This window comes from Myxocyprinus asiaticus, chromosome 37 (assembly GCF_019703515.2).
Source record: "Myxocyprinus asiaticus isolate MX2 ecotype Aquarium Trade chromosome 37, UBuf_Myxa_2, whole genome shotgun sequence".
In the NCBI taxonomy this organism is placed as follows: Eukaryota; Metazoa; Chordata; class Actinopteri; order Cypriniformes; family Catostomidae; genus Myxocyprinus; species Myxocyprinus asiaticus.
The window spans coordinates 17,111,061-17,127,395 of record NC_059380.1 but is presented as its reverse complement, the minus strand read 5'-3'; the positions used below and the strand labels follow the sequence as shown (position 1 = coordinate 17,127,395).

The window sequence follows — 16,335 nt, the reverse complement described above, 5'->3', positions numbered from 1 at the left end:
AAAAGGCTAATCTTGTGTTGTAATTTAATAAATTATATACTGTATACTGTATATTAATTTACCAGACTTTCAGAAATACTCTCTGGTATTAAAAAACAGGTGGAAATACATTGAAATCTTTATTCCCATATAGCACAATGTGTTTACAGTTTACAGTGCGCAAAACACTTTACATTAGATACAGTGAGCTCCAGGGCTTGTCCATTTCATTGTGAGACAAGAGTATCTAAACATTGTTCAAATGTGAAAATAAAATCATTACTCAATATTTAGCTTCTCATATTTGTGTTAATCATCAATTCTTTACATATTCTACCAGGGATTGCATATTGTAGTGAGTGATATTTCAGGACTTTGTTTTTTTAAATATATAATTTTTGTTGTTAAATAAACTTGCAAACAAGAACTTCTCCACACACACATTCAACTTTCACCTCATATTACCATGTCACTGCTCATTAAAGTATAGCCCATGAGTATGAGTTTGGTTGACAGACACAAATGCACACAATGAACTTGATTAGAATGGTCTGAAAAGAATAATAAAAGCTGTGATCATTGAACAATATGCCCTATAGTTCCAGTATCCAGTGACTTAGATTCTGCCAATGAAGACCCTACATACATATTATGTTTCACGGATTGTGCTTACTGCTCATGGCTATAGGCCACTTAACTGCAGATAAAACTTTATCACTATATTTACTTTAAATTACTGCATCCCTGATTCTTGAAACACAATCATATACACTACAAACTTTATAATTGGGTGAAAAAAGTGTGTCTGTGATATTCAAGTTGGTTTACATACAGTACATACGTGTGTGTGTGCGCGCGCGCGCAATGTGTCATCACATGAGGTGTTCTTGAATTTTAGCACAGTAAAAATTCAGAAATGAGCACAACATGATCATAAGTGTACATTTACTTATTTTCGCTCAGCAAGACTGTAAAATGAGGCATCACATTTTATACACTAGATTTATATAGCATAACAGGTACAGAACCCATAACATACCAAGCATTCTCTAGGAATAATCTGGTGGAAAGGAGGAATTCAATGCCCAGAAAAGTGCTATCAACGACATGTGTATTTTCTTTAGAGAGCGGGACGCACCACTGACACTTCTGTTGCTTGGTTGCCAGCAAGCTAATGGATGCCATATAGTGCATGTTCCTGTAGTGCTACTACAAAAGAACATTTTCTACTCGTATTAAAAAAACTGTGATTCCAAGACTGATGGTGATGGACAAATTCTTTACAAGATTAGACATGTTAAAAAAAAGTCAACAAATGTACAGCTATTCCCTTCTGAAGAGTGTTCAAAACACGCTATTGCTACAATGATAAAAAAAAAAAAACCTAGATGTATTTGACCTTTCATGAAGAAAAGTCTTTTCAAGTGCAGTCTGTAGATACAATTCCCAGTGCCACATAAGAGACCATCCTTTCAAATGCTAACACAGGCAACAATCACCACAGAAATACAAACCCGATATGTCTTTCAATAAGGCCCCATAAAAAATTGGGGAAGATAAGTTGCGTGCCAAAAGGAGAACGATGCGCAAAATGGCACAGTGAACAGCTCTGTGTTTCATGTGGGACTGGTATTTGAGTCTGTCTTCTCTTTTCCCCTAGAATCCACCAAGCCTCTCTCAACCACTTTATACAAGCCCAAGCTTCTGAGCTTTTCCACAAGATTGACACTGAAAATGTTTTTCTGTCGTTCCTGTCCTCTGCCTCCTTGTTCACTTCCACCAAAATCACGCTGTCTTTCCCCTGAGGCAGTACTGAGGGTGTTAATGGCTCTATTATGGATAGAGGAGCTGGGATGGGTTGCGGCTGAGATGCCATGCTCTGAAACCAGTTGTAGAAGCCCAAGAGATGAGGGGTTTGAGGTCAGATGGAAATGTGCAGAGGAAGCAGAGATGCTCTGGAGGCCTGATGAAATTCTCACGTGCTCACCGCTCCCACAAGCGGATGCACTGCGAGGCCGAAGGCTGGGGAAACAAACGGGGGAAAGCATAAGGCTGTTAAATGCTCCATGGAAAGACTTGGCCAATCACATAAGATCACATCAGAAACAAACTGGGCAGAACACAAGAGTGAGTAAACCATCCAGTCTTTTCGGTTAGAAACGGTTACAATATCTTATCATGCTAATGAATAAATGAAAATGAAACCTGCACAGGTTGAGCAACCTGAGAAGGAGTTTAATGTAAGTTAACATGCACAGTCTACAGTGAGTAAATTCATTCATCTCAAATAAAACATGATCTCAGCAAACAGGTGTTACATATTACAGGTGTGCAAGCAATGTACAGTATAACGCATCACAGGGCCCATATACTTGACCTAAACTAACAATGGGTTCCAAATGTCTGAGGCTGCATTTCATTTTCTTTTGAGGATTCAAAAATATATTTGTACAAAAGATCAGATTTCCTTTTTTCTGTTGAAGCCCACATGCTCTTTGGAACATTCTGAAATCATGCTGGGATAACATGGATCATCAGGTTTTGCACAAACAAAAACTGCCATTTTTGTCCATCCTTTTCACTCAAATTATTATGCTGATAAAATTTTAAAAAAAAATTCCTGGAAAATGATGCATTAAATTAGAAAAGAATGCAAAATAGATAAAAGCATCACTAGTGGTCTCAGACTTTTGGACCCCACTGTATAACTGTACAGGAAAGAAAATGGAATTACTAATAAAACGAATGAAGCCTAAGGTTAAAGAGAAAGTGAGTTAGTAGTTAGATTTCATGGTTCTGAGATGATCCTAGTAAAGTGTTCAAGAAAATCATGCCTGACACTTCTTACTTTAAGGAGTATGGTATTATAACTGTAAAAAGAGCCGGTTCCAACGCTTCCTGTTTCAAAGGGAAGGAGGTAAATATATAATATAAATAATATAAATATAATATTAATATTAATAAGAAATAAAAAGGTAGAAGACTATGTATTTGAATCCAAAAAGACATTTCTTATCTAATGTTAAAGTAAATAATAGCACATTACCAGGGCTCCTAAAATAATAATAATAATTTAAAAAAATATATATTCTTTTTTTTATTTTGTGCAATGTGTATAGAAATTTAGTTAAGGATGTATAGTTTATACAAAGACAACACCATCTATGTTTTTTTTACACACAAGCATTTTTGTTCAGTGTGTGGGTTAAACTGTCAAGAAATGTCTGTCAAAAAATTCTTAATGATACTGAACTTCATTTTCTGCATTCAAAATATAATTTCTTATTTTTCACTTGATATTGGGGTGAAAACTGACCCAGAAATTTGTTCCTGATCTTCAACCAACTGCCTCATAATTGTCTTTAAATGGGAAAATTAACCCCATTGTCTTATATTAATGCAATATGCATTAATATAAGACAATGGGGTTAATTTTCCCATTAATTTTTCCAAAGGCAGTAAGAGCAAGAGCATTTTGATGGATGAACATCCTAAAATAACCACTGTGTGATAAACAGTGTGATCATGTCTTACCTGGTGGAGGAGGACAAGAGGACAGAGGGATGGAGGATCTGACAGCTAGTATTCGGGTGTGTGGGAGTGGTCTTAGGGAGGTTAGGCCCAGATGAAGTGACTGCTTTGATGTGAGGAAACACACAAACACATGCTAAAACTAAGCTATGCATGACAGTTATCCAGAGCACTACACTACAGGCAGGGTGGATCAAAACTATGCATCACAAACAGATGAATAGCATGGAGAAGGCGAAAAAAATATACTTTTTGCAAAACTTTTTGGTGTCTTGACTGTATCAAAAAAAAAAAAAAAAAAAAAAATCTATTCCTGTAATTCCTGTAACTCCCCCAAAAATCTAACAAATGAATGTGAATCCTACATTAGGTAACAGGGCTCTTACCAACAGAGCCATGCAGGAGGTTGGGGAATTTGGACATGTCAGGCTCATCCTCTTCCAGGTCATTAAGGCTGTAAACATGCTGAAAATCCACATCTAGCTCCCTGAAGTCTTTGGTGAGGACTCCAGGCCTTGGGTGAAGGATGCCCCCAAGATTGGGCTTAGCCAGTTGCTGCCATTGGTGCAGAGTGACTGAGCCTAGGGACAATGGCAAGATTAACTAGATTTTTATGTTTTCCGGAAAAACAAACAACAACAAAATCTGTGCTTGCCTGTGCAAAAAACTTGCCAACATGATGATCTTGGGTGATTGCTATGCAATTACAAGAATGTTCTTGGTGTTTTATTACAGACCCAAATCAAAAGAGTCCCTCCCCAAGTCTCTATGATATCATAATATGGCCCTTCAAGTCTGAGGAATTTTTACACCCATTGAAATGTGCTGTAAGCAATAGGGTTAGCCGTTCTAGAACTTCCACAAGATTTAGCTTTTTAATTAGACTTCCCAAGAGTTAGACAAGTCTTCTGATTGGCTAAACAAAGTTTCCAGCAGTTTCCAGAGCCTAGCGCTGTCACAGAGATAGGTGTGATATTTTAATGGCACCAATTTCAGTGTTATCTGACAGGTAATAAGGACGTTTCCTGCATGTCTTTAAAAACAATCAAACACTTATAGCACCTTTAATTGTCTGTCAGGTACAAATTGCATGTCTGATGGCTTAAAAACTAACATCACCCCCCAAATTTGGAAAAGCTTGTATTTAAGCTATATGTGTATATGTCTCCTCACCCTCCAGTGGTTTAACTATCTGCAGACGTTCGGGTAGGTAGGAGCGAGACGAGCCTGTGCCTGAGGAATGTGTGGAGGTTCCAGAATAGTTTGTTCCAGTGGATACAACGCTGTCATTGGGTGTCAGGAAGCCACTGGACCCACCGCCACTACCGCTGCTTCCATTCTGCAGGGCACGCAGTTTCCTCTCTCTCTCCACCTCGAAGAATGGACGCTCTGATGAATGACTCTCCTGACGTTCTGAGAGAGACCGGAGCGCTGCCTCTAAATCCTGCCCACCTGGTGTACCTGGCTGACCCAAACGCTTAGACTCCAGCAACCTATGCAGGAAATATGTGTTATTATTCAGAATTAATGGATGGACTTCTAATCTTCTAATAATAGATCTGATCAAATCTGTGCAGTATAATCTTCAAAATAGTAAATAAATAAATAAATAAATAAACATCAAAACAAACTTTACAAACTGCAAACACTTAAATATCTCAACTGATGTGTACACAGATATTCACACGACAATATACAGTATACTGCTGTGTGGGGAAATACTGTACATACACGGTTGATTGGCTATTTAAATTGGGACACACCAAGGACTCCTATTGTTATTATAGGAAGCTAATTATAACTAGATAGGTAAAGTTTTATAAAAACAAAAAATATGTTAGCTTGAACAAGGCTTGTCTGAAAGTTTAAACTAGTTTTTAGAATTTTAAGTTTGATGGTTATACAGACATTACAGTAAGACAAACAGATAGCAAGCAAAAAAACAAAACAAAAAAAAAAAAACAGTAAGCCAGACAGTCAAATAGACCTTATTCGCAGCAGCGCCATCTTTGATTTTTTTTTCTCCCCTTTTTCTCCCCAATTTGGAATGCCCAATTCCCAATGCGCTCTAAGTCCTTGTGGTGGCGTAGTGACTCGCCTCAATCCGGGTGACGGAGGACGAATCTCAGTTGCCTCCACATCTGAGACCGTCAATCCACGCATCTGATCACGTGGCTTGTTGAGCGCGTTACCGCGGAGACATAGCGCGTGTGGAGGCTTCATGACATCCACCGCGGCATCCACGCACAACTCACCACGCGCCCCACCGAGAACAAACCACATTATAGCGACCATGAGGAGGTTACCCCATGTGCATCTACACTCCCTAGCAACCAGGCCAATTTGGTTGCTTAGGAGACCTGGCTGGAGTCACTCAGCATGCCCTGGGATTCGAACTCGTGAACTTCAGGGGTGGTAGTCAGCGTCTTTACTTGCTGAACTACCCAGGTCCCCCCATCTTTGATTTTTTTGACATGAGTGACAACAAGGCTGTGAGGGGTAGACGTACCATGGGCTGTACCAAAGTTTGAAGTGTTTTTGGATCGATCCGTGGAAAAAATATTGAAAAAATCTCTTTCCAAGAACATTCAGCAGATAAAAAACTCCAGACAACATGAGTTGTGAAAAATCAGATGTGATCTAGGAGCTTTATACAGCTTTATACCGTGCGTGCCACTGAAGATATTCTAAGTCAATCCCTCACAGCCTTGTTTTCATTCCTGTTAAAATCAAAAATCAAAGATGCCGCTTCTGTAAATAAAGACTATAGATAGTCAGACAAACCGTTAGATAGAGAGAGAGAGAGAAAGAGAGCAACTTATAGCAGATCAAAGGCCTTTTATGGGTTTGTTTCCATTTAAATTTCTGACAATTGGAGTTTGAATTGACCCTTCGCTAAACCCCGCCTTAAAAGCGCTTCTGACCAATCCTGTCTTAGCAACTGTTGGCCTGCCATCATTCCTCTGACATGCGTTTGCTATATTCCAGTGACAGCCTATGGAGGTAATGTGTGTTTGAGTACTTTTAAGAGGGATTTTATAAAAATAATCCAAAAATGTAAAGAACGTTGTACATTTGTAATAGTGACACGAGTTACCCACCCTTACAAAAATTGAGAGTTCACTGCAAATTTGCCGCAAACTTGCCGCAATTTCGCCAAAGAGAATTTTCACATGCAAATGAGCTTTACGGCAAACTTGCGACAAATTCTCCATTGTTGCCAAAGGTTTGCTGGAGGTTCACCACTACCGTTGAAGTGCTGCAAACTTCTGGCAAACATTTGCGGCGAATCACAAGCTCATTTGCATGTGAAAATAAAGAGAGGCAAATTTGCTGCAAAGTGAGAGAGGATACACGCAGTGTTTTTATTTCTTTTTTTAAATAATCTTTAAATAGACCTGGAGGAGAGCATGTTATGGATTAAACTGTGCCAGCCCTTATTCCCAAATGAACATATATCATCTGCAATGACACCTTCATTTGCTCCGAGGTAAATTAAAGCTAATAACTGAACGTTAATTAATTTTTGTATTGCTTCAAGTCATAGTAAAAGTTTGCCTTGATTCTGATTCACAGTCTCCACAGTTTTTAATCAAATGTGTAATTTAACAATTTATTTTAGTAGTTACAGTCATTTAGGGACTTTGACCAAAAAAAAAAAAAAAAAAAAAAAAAAAGTATATTTATATATATATATATATAAAGTCAAACCCATGGGTGGGGTCAATGAACATCAACAGGCATAAAATAAATAGCATTTGCTTTATTTATGAATCATTTTGCCAATTGGGGACATCCCTAAATGTTCCCAAAGGGAAGTTTTGTCAGATTTAGGATAAATGTTTCCCAAACTATAGCTATGTATACACACACACACACACACACACACACACACACACACACACACACTGACCCATCTTCCTGTGTGTGTGTTGGGGGAGAGTGCTTGTCCTCCAAGCTGAAGCTTGCAGAGTCTGATTCGTAATAACTGGTACGTGGAGTACTGATACGACTGGAGCGTAATGACCCAGGGCTCGAACCTGGAACCTGGGGAGAGTGGCTTTGGGAGCGCAGCCGAGCCACCTGATTGGCTACCTTCACTGTCTCAAACACACGCAATGGGTGATTCCTGTGGTGGCACATACAAAAGAATAACATCACATCAAAGTCCAATGTTTCTCAACATTTATGTTATCCTGCTATTTTATATAGATAATAAGCATAATTAGCTGCTACTTGTACTCAGGTTATGACTAACTTGTATTCAGTGGGTGCAGGGCTGTCTAGGCCTTTCCGGAAAGTTCCTTCGATCTCAGCGGCGAGTGAGTCCATTGGGAAGACGGCGGCTAGGGTGCTATAACGCTGGACTGTGCTGTTGGGGAGACTCTTATTGCGCAGGTTCTTTATGTCCTCTTGGGCTTCGTGTAGCATGTCCTCACATTCCGAGTACCGCTCCCGCAGTTCCTTCAGCTACCACCAGAGGGAGACGGAGAGCAGAGGTTTCAAGTATCTAATCAATTAAATGATTTAATACACTGGAAACATGATAATAGTGATAGTGAAAAGAGCCAGTAAAGCAGTAAAATGTTTAAGTGTTTATTTATACAGCTTGTGCATGTTCCATGTTGTGAGTTTCATACCTCTGTTTTAAGCTGTGACTGGGTTTCCTGTGAGGCACCCAGATGTTGTGTCAACTCCTCGTTCTCAGCAGTGAGCTGAGGTAAAACAAGATTTATGGATGTTTAGTCTCTAAGTGATATGCAAGGGAAATGTGTGTACAGGCTAGGCTATACTAATATAGTGACTAATATAGTAAAACTTGCCGAAAACCGACTTGTGAGGACACTTGAAGTGGTCCTCGCTATTTAAAAAGGCTCATGAAATGGCCAAATCATCCTTTACTTGAAATCTACTGATATCTAGAGGTTTTGTAAGGATTAGGTTTAAGGGTATGGCAGGGTTGAGATTTAGCATATATCATGACCTCTGTATCAGTAAATCTCACCATAAACTAACCTATGTTATCTAAAAATGTATGACAATTCCTCACTAATATAGTGAAGTGTGTGTGTGTGTGTGTGTGTGTGTGTGTGTGTGTGTGTGTGTGTGTGTGTCTCTAACCCCTTTGCAACGCTGCTCTAGGTCAACAATTTGTCCCAGAAGAGTGCTAATCTCCTCTTGTTGTCTTAGAGAATCTTCCACCCTCCGGGCCAGCTCCTCCGACAGAGATCTGACCTGTTTATTTGCCGTTGCTGGAGAGAGAGGCAAAAAGAGACGAAACTTCACTCTGTTATCAAGAAAACTTCAATGTGATAGCTGGTAATTGTGGATAATGCTGTGTACTTACTGAGTTCATCCACACACACCATCATAAGCTGCTGCTCTTGTTCCTCATAATGGTTGGTCTCAAATGTTAGCTCGTTAGCCTGAGAGAAGAATGATGGGTATGAAAACACATATCTATGTCCGTACTCACAATTCACAAGCAGCTATTTGATGTTTTTCCAACATTGTGTGTATGTGCATGTGTTTCAGCACACCTCTGAGCGCAATTTGAAGTTCTCATCCTCCAAACCCTTGAGTTTTTGCTGCAGGAAGTCATAATTGACGTAGTGACTGAGAGATAAGGACGAATCATTCCGTTTAAGCCTGAAGGAAGATCAAAAACTTATGAATATTACAGAATCAAGTCCTTGATCACTCTGCGTGCGTGTGTGTGTGTGTGTGTGTGTGTGTGTGTGTGTATACTCACAGTGATTCTGTTGCATGTTCTATCTCTTCAGTGCTGGCATAAAAGTGCAGGAGATCATCTCTCATGGAGAGCTCATGACGCAGCTGTGCAATCTGTAAAAAGAGAACCAGGATCAAGTGGTTAAAATATAACAGAAAGTGCATCAACATTTATAACATCATGGGATTAATGTTATAATCTATTAAAACAACTTTTGGAAAATGTCATTAAACACTTTTTGCAATTTATAAAACATACAAGCATTTTAATTCAATACGCTGTGCTGGCAGACAACACAAAAAAGGACTACAGCTACAGTACATATATGTGTCTGTGTATTACAAGTGCAGAATGCCATTGTACTCCAGTTTGGTGTGAACGCCCCTTATCATGCTAAATTTTTTACACACTGACTTAAGTAGCTTGTTGCTTTTATAAAATAGTGGCAACAGCAATATGATAAAATATACTGATTTTCAGTATATTTTATTATTAATAATAATCAGAATTAAAAATATATATTTTTCTTTCGTAATAAGAAAAGTTTTTCCTTCCAAATCTTCCAGAATTTGTGTTCACAGGTGTGCATTTATATTCATTTTACAACAATGTTGATCGTGACTAATCCAAACAGAATTCAGAGTCTGAGCTGTCCGTTTTACAATATTTATGATTTCTCATTTTATTTTCACATTAAACACAGATTAACCTCTTCCTCGGCAGTTTCCAGCTGTTCATCCAGTAGTTTGTTTCGTTCAGTCAGGTCTTTGTTCTGCTTGAGAAGCGATTGGCCAATGCGGGCTGCCAATTCCAGATCCCGCTCTTTCTGCAGATAAAAACGTGGGACATTTATTAATAAATTATTTGAAACATCATTGGAGGTAAAATTATTTATTGATTACAGGGTTATAATTGTTGATGAAAACTAAAAAAAAAATATTTAATTGAAATATAAATAAAAACTGAAATGACTGTAAAAACTGAAACTAAACTAAAATACTTATTCATAACTCCAAAATGGGGAAAAAATTAACTTGAATGAATTTAGTTTTAGTTTTTTATACACAGTAGGGTGAATATGGGCAAAGTGGGACACTTTTGAAATTTTTACTTTTATTGCCACTTTTAATTATGATCCAAATGCCACATAGTCTGACATTTTCTTTTAAAGAAAGCTTAGGATGTCTCCAACCTTAGTCAAAAGCAAAAATTAAGAAATGCTCAATACTGGGAAGAGGAACCTTTAGAGACCCTCTTTTGACCAAATCCCAGATTTGTTTTTTCAGGCAGTGTTGGCAAAGTGGAACAGAGGACAAAATATTGTATAGAAAATATCTACAAATTATTTCAAGTTAATTTTTTACGTTTATCACACAATTTCAAATCATAAATCATCATATTTAACATTTACAAACATTAAGTCAACTTTGACTTTTTATCAAATTTCTGTCATTTTCTTAACCATTGCTTTTCCCACCGGTCGCATTATGATGTAAAATCATTCATTTAAAACTTAAAAAGTTAATTATTTACCTCTAAAAGATTAGTTTAGTAATGATTTTTTTTCCCGCCTCAGTCCGGTGGCGGAGGATGAATCCCAGTTGCCTCCGCGTCTGAGACCGTCAACCCATGCATCTTACCACGTGGCTTGTTGAGCGCGTTGCCACGGAGACAGCGCGTGTGGAGGCTTCACGCCATCCACCGCGGCAACCACGCTCAACTCACCACGCGCCCCACCGAGAACGAACCACATTATAGCGACCACGAGGAGGTTACCCATTGTGACTCTACCCTCCCTAGCAACCGGGCCAATTTGGTTGCTTAGGAGACCTGGCTGGAGTCACTCAGCACGCCCTGGGATTCGAACTAGCGAGCTAGCGAACTCCAGGGGTGGTAGCCAGCATCTTTTACCAAGTTTAGTAATGATTTTTTAACCATTTAAGGAAATATACACTACAGGTCAAAAGTTTTGAAACAGACTGAAATGTTTCTCATGATCTTAAAAATCTTTTGATCTTGAAGGCGTATGCTTAAATATTTGAAATTAGTTTTGTAGACAAAAATATAATTGTGCCACCATATTCATTTATTTCATTAAAAAACTAAAATGTAATGAAAAAAAATAAAGTTTTTTAAATTGATGACTTGGACCAAATAATATAGAAAAGCAGCCAATAAGTGCCCAACATAGAAGGGAACTCCTTCAATACTGTTTAAAAATCATCCCAGGGTGATACCTCAAGATGTTGGTTGAGAAAATGTCAAGAGTACATTTCTGCAAATTCTAGGCAGAGGGTGATTACTTAAATATAACACAGTTTTGATTTATTTTGGATTTTGTTTAGTCACAACATAATTCCCATAGTTCCATTTATTTTATTCCATAGTTTTGATGACTTTACTATTATTCTAAAATGTGAAAAAAAAAAAAAATAAAAAAAATATATATATATATATATATATATATTTTTTTTTTTTTTTTTTTTTTTTAAAGAATGAGTAAGTGTTTCAAAACTTTTGACCGGTAGTGTATATGGTTAAAATAGGGGTCAAGCTTAACTGTCCTACTTCACCCTATATAGTAAATGCTAAACTGAAACTAGAAAACACTGAGACAATGAAAACTAAATTACAACTAACAGACAAAGTGTGAAAATTAATGAAAACTAAACTAAATTGACAAATTGAATATAAAATAGATATAAAAACTATACTCTCTCTCACCTCCTCAAGCAAATGTGTAACTGCCTCAATGTCATGATATGTCTTTGTGATTTGACCAACTCTCTCTGCGCACAGCACTGCAGAGGGAAAAAAGAGAGAGATTGAGAGGGAGAAAGCAAGAAACAGAGGAGAGAGACAATATGTAACAAAAAATATAGACTTCAGCAAAATGTCACGACACGTGTGTCAAAGGAAACTTATATTGGATGGATCAAAACCTACTTAAAGAGTGTGATCTGTGCAGACATGTGTTCCACAGCACTGTGCAAAGTCAAAGTGACCCAGCCAAGAGACAGTTAAACATAGACGTTTGCGCACTTCCAGTGCCTCTTAGCTTGATCCTTATTAAGGGTTAATTCTCTTATTCTCATCCCTCCACATAAATACCACACAGACCTGCATTTACAAACATCTCCTGGAGGAGTATTATTACCTGGACAGAGATCCAGACCAGGATTAAATCGCTGCTCTAAAATATGGACATCAATTTTACTTTTTTAAGTCTGGAGTTTCCAAGCAGAACCCATATGACTTAAATTATTTACTTTAAATTAGCCCTTAGATTTTAAGTAGTGCTAACCTATGTATAAATGCATAACATTTCACATTCTGTTATTTGGAAATAATTAACACAAGTTAGAGGCATTTCATTATTTTAAAAAGGTCATGTATGTGTTCCATTTTGATCATTTAAATTGAATAAATTGAATAAATTTACGCTTTAAAAATTATAAATTTTTATTAGTTCTATTTAACTAATTAAATTATTTTGCAATTATTATGCGGTGCAGTTATTTAAATGAAAAATGGTGTGTATAAGTAATAAAAGGAATAATCTGGGTCTAATACAAGTTAATCTGGGTCACAGTGAGGAAATTAAAATGGAAGTGAATGGGAAACAATTTTTAAAAGTTAAAATACTCACCTTTTCAAAAGTATAGCCACAGGACATAAACAACGTGTGTTAATATGATTTTTGTGTGATAAAATCACATACTAACCTTTTCTGTGTAAAGTTATTACTTCGTTGCCATGGCAATGTAATGTCAACAAACCTTAAAACCCTAAAGTAACTGTAAAAGTTACGATTTAAACAACTTTGCATCTTAAATAATACATGAGTTCTAACAGAAGAATTCATGTAAGTGCTTTTCTAAAATTATAAGCTTCACATTTCTGCTTTAAACCCTCCTAAAAATTGGCTCTGTTCACTTCCATTGTAAGTGCCTCACTGTTACCTAGATTTTTACTTTTTTAAAAGAAAAGAATGGACAAGTTGAAATTAATTTGTGTGGTAATCAACATTATGCCACAAATGCTGTTGATTGAGCTCAACTTGTATTGAACCCAGAATATTCCTTTAAGGCAATTAACAATGCAAAAGACAGCTAGAACGAGCACAGCAGAATACAGGCTCGAGACACATTTTTCAAAGTTTCAAACTACGTTTAGCTTGACACAATGTCCTAAAAGCACAGTGTTTATGGTTAGCGATGCTGAAGACTAGTGAGAACTACGAGAAATTTCATTTGCCATTGGTATTTCTTTCACAATCTCATGAACACCCTGCAGTTCCATTAGGAACTCCTGGGGGGGTTCCTGCTTGAATCCTGCTTGAAGTAATGCTTGCAAAGCATAATCATCTCAAAATCTATTACATAGTTGTTGGTATTTGTGTGTATGGGTTGTGAGGAGGATATATTTAGCTGTAAATCTTTGTTTAAAGGAGTACATTAAAAAAAGCTACACACAGCAGCACTTGGTAGCGTCCTGCCTTTGCCTAAGGCACATCATATTTCAACTGGAATGAGGCATGTTTTGACTTTGCTAATATAAGAGATTGGAAGCAGTTCACAGCTCTGCAAACTGCAAACAGCAGAGTCCACATTAATTAAGGCTTTAACCTTCTACGCTAGAGACCCTGAAATGCACTGCAGAAATTGGGAACATCACAACAGTGCTTTGGCAAGGCCATGAAAAAACAGCTCCTTGCAATCAGTTAGGCAAACAGAAGGTAACAAAACAGACATGAACTTTTGAAGTAGCGAGGAAAACTATCCACACCTCTTTGCCAATGGCTGGATTAGCTCTTTGATGCAAATATTCAAATAATGAAAGCCTGTTCTAAAGCATTCCAGGTGATGATTGACATTAGTTGCTGACATTTCAATCAGTTTTCCACATGTCCTGGCCAGTGACTGAGCCTCTGCTAAATCTGCTATCTTCGGTTGAAAGCAGTTCAGTTCTGCTGTCATTTGCGTCACCGACAGAATTAAAGACATTAAGGACAGTAAGACAGAGCCTACTAGGTTAGAAAAAGAAACTCTGCATACAGGTTAATGTAACTAAACAGATTATGGTGATTTAAGCCCGTCATTTTGAAATGGTTGGAAATGATCCCTACCTTCAATCAATCAATGTTTCAGGAATATTTCAAGTTCACTACAAGTTAAGCTCAATCGACAGCATTTGTAGCATAATGTTGATTGATTACAACAAAAAATAATTTCAACTTGTCCCTTCTTTTCTTAAAAAAAAAAAAGAAAAAGAAAAAGAAAAAATCTGGGTTACAGTGAGGCACTTACAATGAAAGTGAATGGGGCCAATCCGTAAGCGTTAAAATACTCACAGTTTCACCAAAATGTGTAAACAATATGTGTGTTAACATGATTCTAGTTTGATAAAATCACTTACTAACCTTTTCTGTGTAAAGATATTTCAATTTTACAACTTCATTCCCATCACAACGAAAAACCCTAAAACGGCCGCAGAAACGATTTAAACAACTTTACAGCTCAGATAATACACAGGTTTTAACAGCATAATTAATGTAAGTGCTTTTAGAACATTGTAAGCTTCACATTTCTGCCTTTCAACCCTCCAAAAATTGGCCCCATTCACTTCTATTGTAAGTGCCTCACTGTAACCCAGATTTATTTATTTATTTATTTATTTATTTTGTGGTAATCAACGTTTTGGCAAAAATACTGTTGAATGAGCTTAACTTGTATTGAATCCGGAATATTCAAGTTTTAAGTACATGTTTCGCTTTCAAAAATCATTACAGTGGAAATATATTAGGGCTTTTTTTTAAAGGAGTAAATTAACTTAGCCCAAAATAAAAAAGGAACAGAAAAGACATAGACTATATACTTAAAAAGATCTTTCTTTACAACACATAAAGTGAAACTGCATAATGCAAACAAAGGTGTAGGTTAATCTAGCCCACATAAAACAACAGAAATATATCTGCAATTTACATTTACATTAATCATTTAGTAGATACCTTTATCCAAAGAGACTTAAAAATCAGGAAGAGCACTATCAATTTATCACACAGGAGCCAACAATATTAGCAGTACCACAATACAGCAAAAATATAGTTTCAAGAGTAAACCAGAGTAGTCCAGAGGCTAGAGCCTCATGTCTTTAATTCAAATTTATCCAAGAACACTCCACATAGAGCTTTAGTGATGTGTATCAACAAGGTCACCTCAACTGGTCACTCCAGAACCTTGCTTGATCATTATGAAACAGGTACAAGTCTACTGTAACCATGTTTAAGGTGGAACAGCACCGACAATCTGTCCACAGAGCGAGACATTTTTTTTTTCTGCAGATGTTAATCAGTAGTTATAGACATGCTGTGCATGCAAGTGCAGTTGAGGTTGCCAAGACCCCCAGCAAGTTCCTCTTCTGCAAAAAAAGCCTTACATTCCCAGCCTCTGCAGTTATTATGACCTTCATCTCTCCATTTCACATGGCAGGCTCTCCCTCTCCTCACACCCTCTGCATCAATTATTCCTTCTTTTAGCTCACTGCTACAATTAACTCCTCTCCAATGAACCTGAACCACCTCCATTTCTCTCACACTAATTATCTCCCTACCTTTCTCTTTCAGTTACCTTGTACCAGCTCTCTGCACAGTCCCCCAGAGTTGGGTTCCTCATCTTCCTCAGCTTCTTCAGATTCCTCATCATGGCTTGTGCTGCTGTCTCTCTCGCTCTCGTCCATGCCCGAACTGCTCCACACCTCCATATTCCCTTCTTCCATGTCTGCACTTCAGTTCTGCTCTGCCCACTGTCTTCTGTGCAATGCAGTCTGTCCGTTTGTCTCTCTCTCTCTCTCTCTTTGTTTCTCTCTGCAGTCTGTGCACAGCTGATTTATGACACCAATACCGAATCTGTCTCTGCTTGTGTTGCCAGCCACCCGTCTGTAGAACACATAGACTCTCCCCTAGGCTTTTGATACACTAATACATACAACTGTATGCTCCCAGTGTGTGCATACTGATGTTGTTATTGATTCTGCTGAGAGTGTGTATCAATGCAACTCATGCCTGATGGCAGCTCAGACTCACCTGGCTGCAC

General features: G+C 37.6%; 1 protein-coding gene across 4 annotated transcripts; it reads right to left on the bottom strand.

The window, feature by feature from the left end:
• Positions 1-106: 106 nt before the first annotated feature.
• On the bottom strand, positions 107-16,335 carry LOC127428365 (trafficking kinesin-binding protein 1-like). 4 transcript variants are annotated; one of them, XM_051676706.1, is made up of 15 exons: positions 15,871-16,335; positions 11,966-12,042; positions 9,951-10,067; positions 9,263-9,354; positions 9,051-9,159; positions 8,858-8,936; positions 8,632-8,762; positions 8,151-8,225; positions 7,769-7,980; positions 7,424-7,639; positions 4,684-5,003; positions 3,897-4,091; positions 3,514-3,613; positions 2,828-2,877; positions 1,858-2,001 (listed from the first exon to the last, which is right to left on the bottom strand). In XM_051676706.1, exons 1-14 carry the CDS (start codon positions 16,016-16,018, stop codon positions 2,844-2,846), a joined length of 1,905 nt encoding a protein of 634 aa, XP_051532666.1. In that variant the 5' UTR covers positions 16,019-16,335; the 3' UTR covers positions 1,858-2,001; positions 2,828-2,843. The 4 variants fall into 4 exon arrangements, with proteins under 4 accessions (XP_051532664.1, XP_051532663.1, XP_051532666.1 ...); XM_051676705.1 differs by having other exon boundaries at positions 3,514-3,616; positions 15,871-16,333; XM_051676704.1 differs by lacking the exon at positions 2,828-2,877 and having other exon boundaries at positions 107-2,001; positions 15,871-16,328.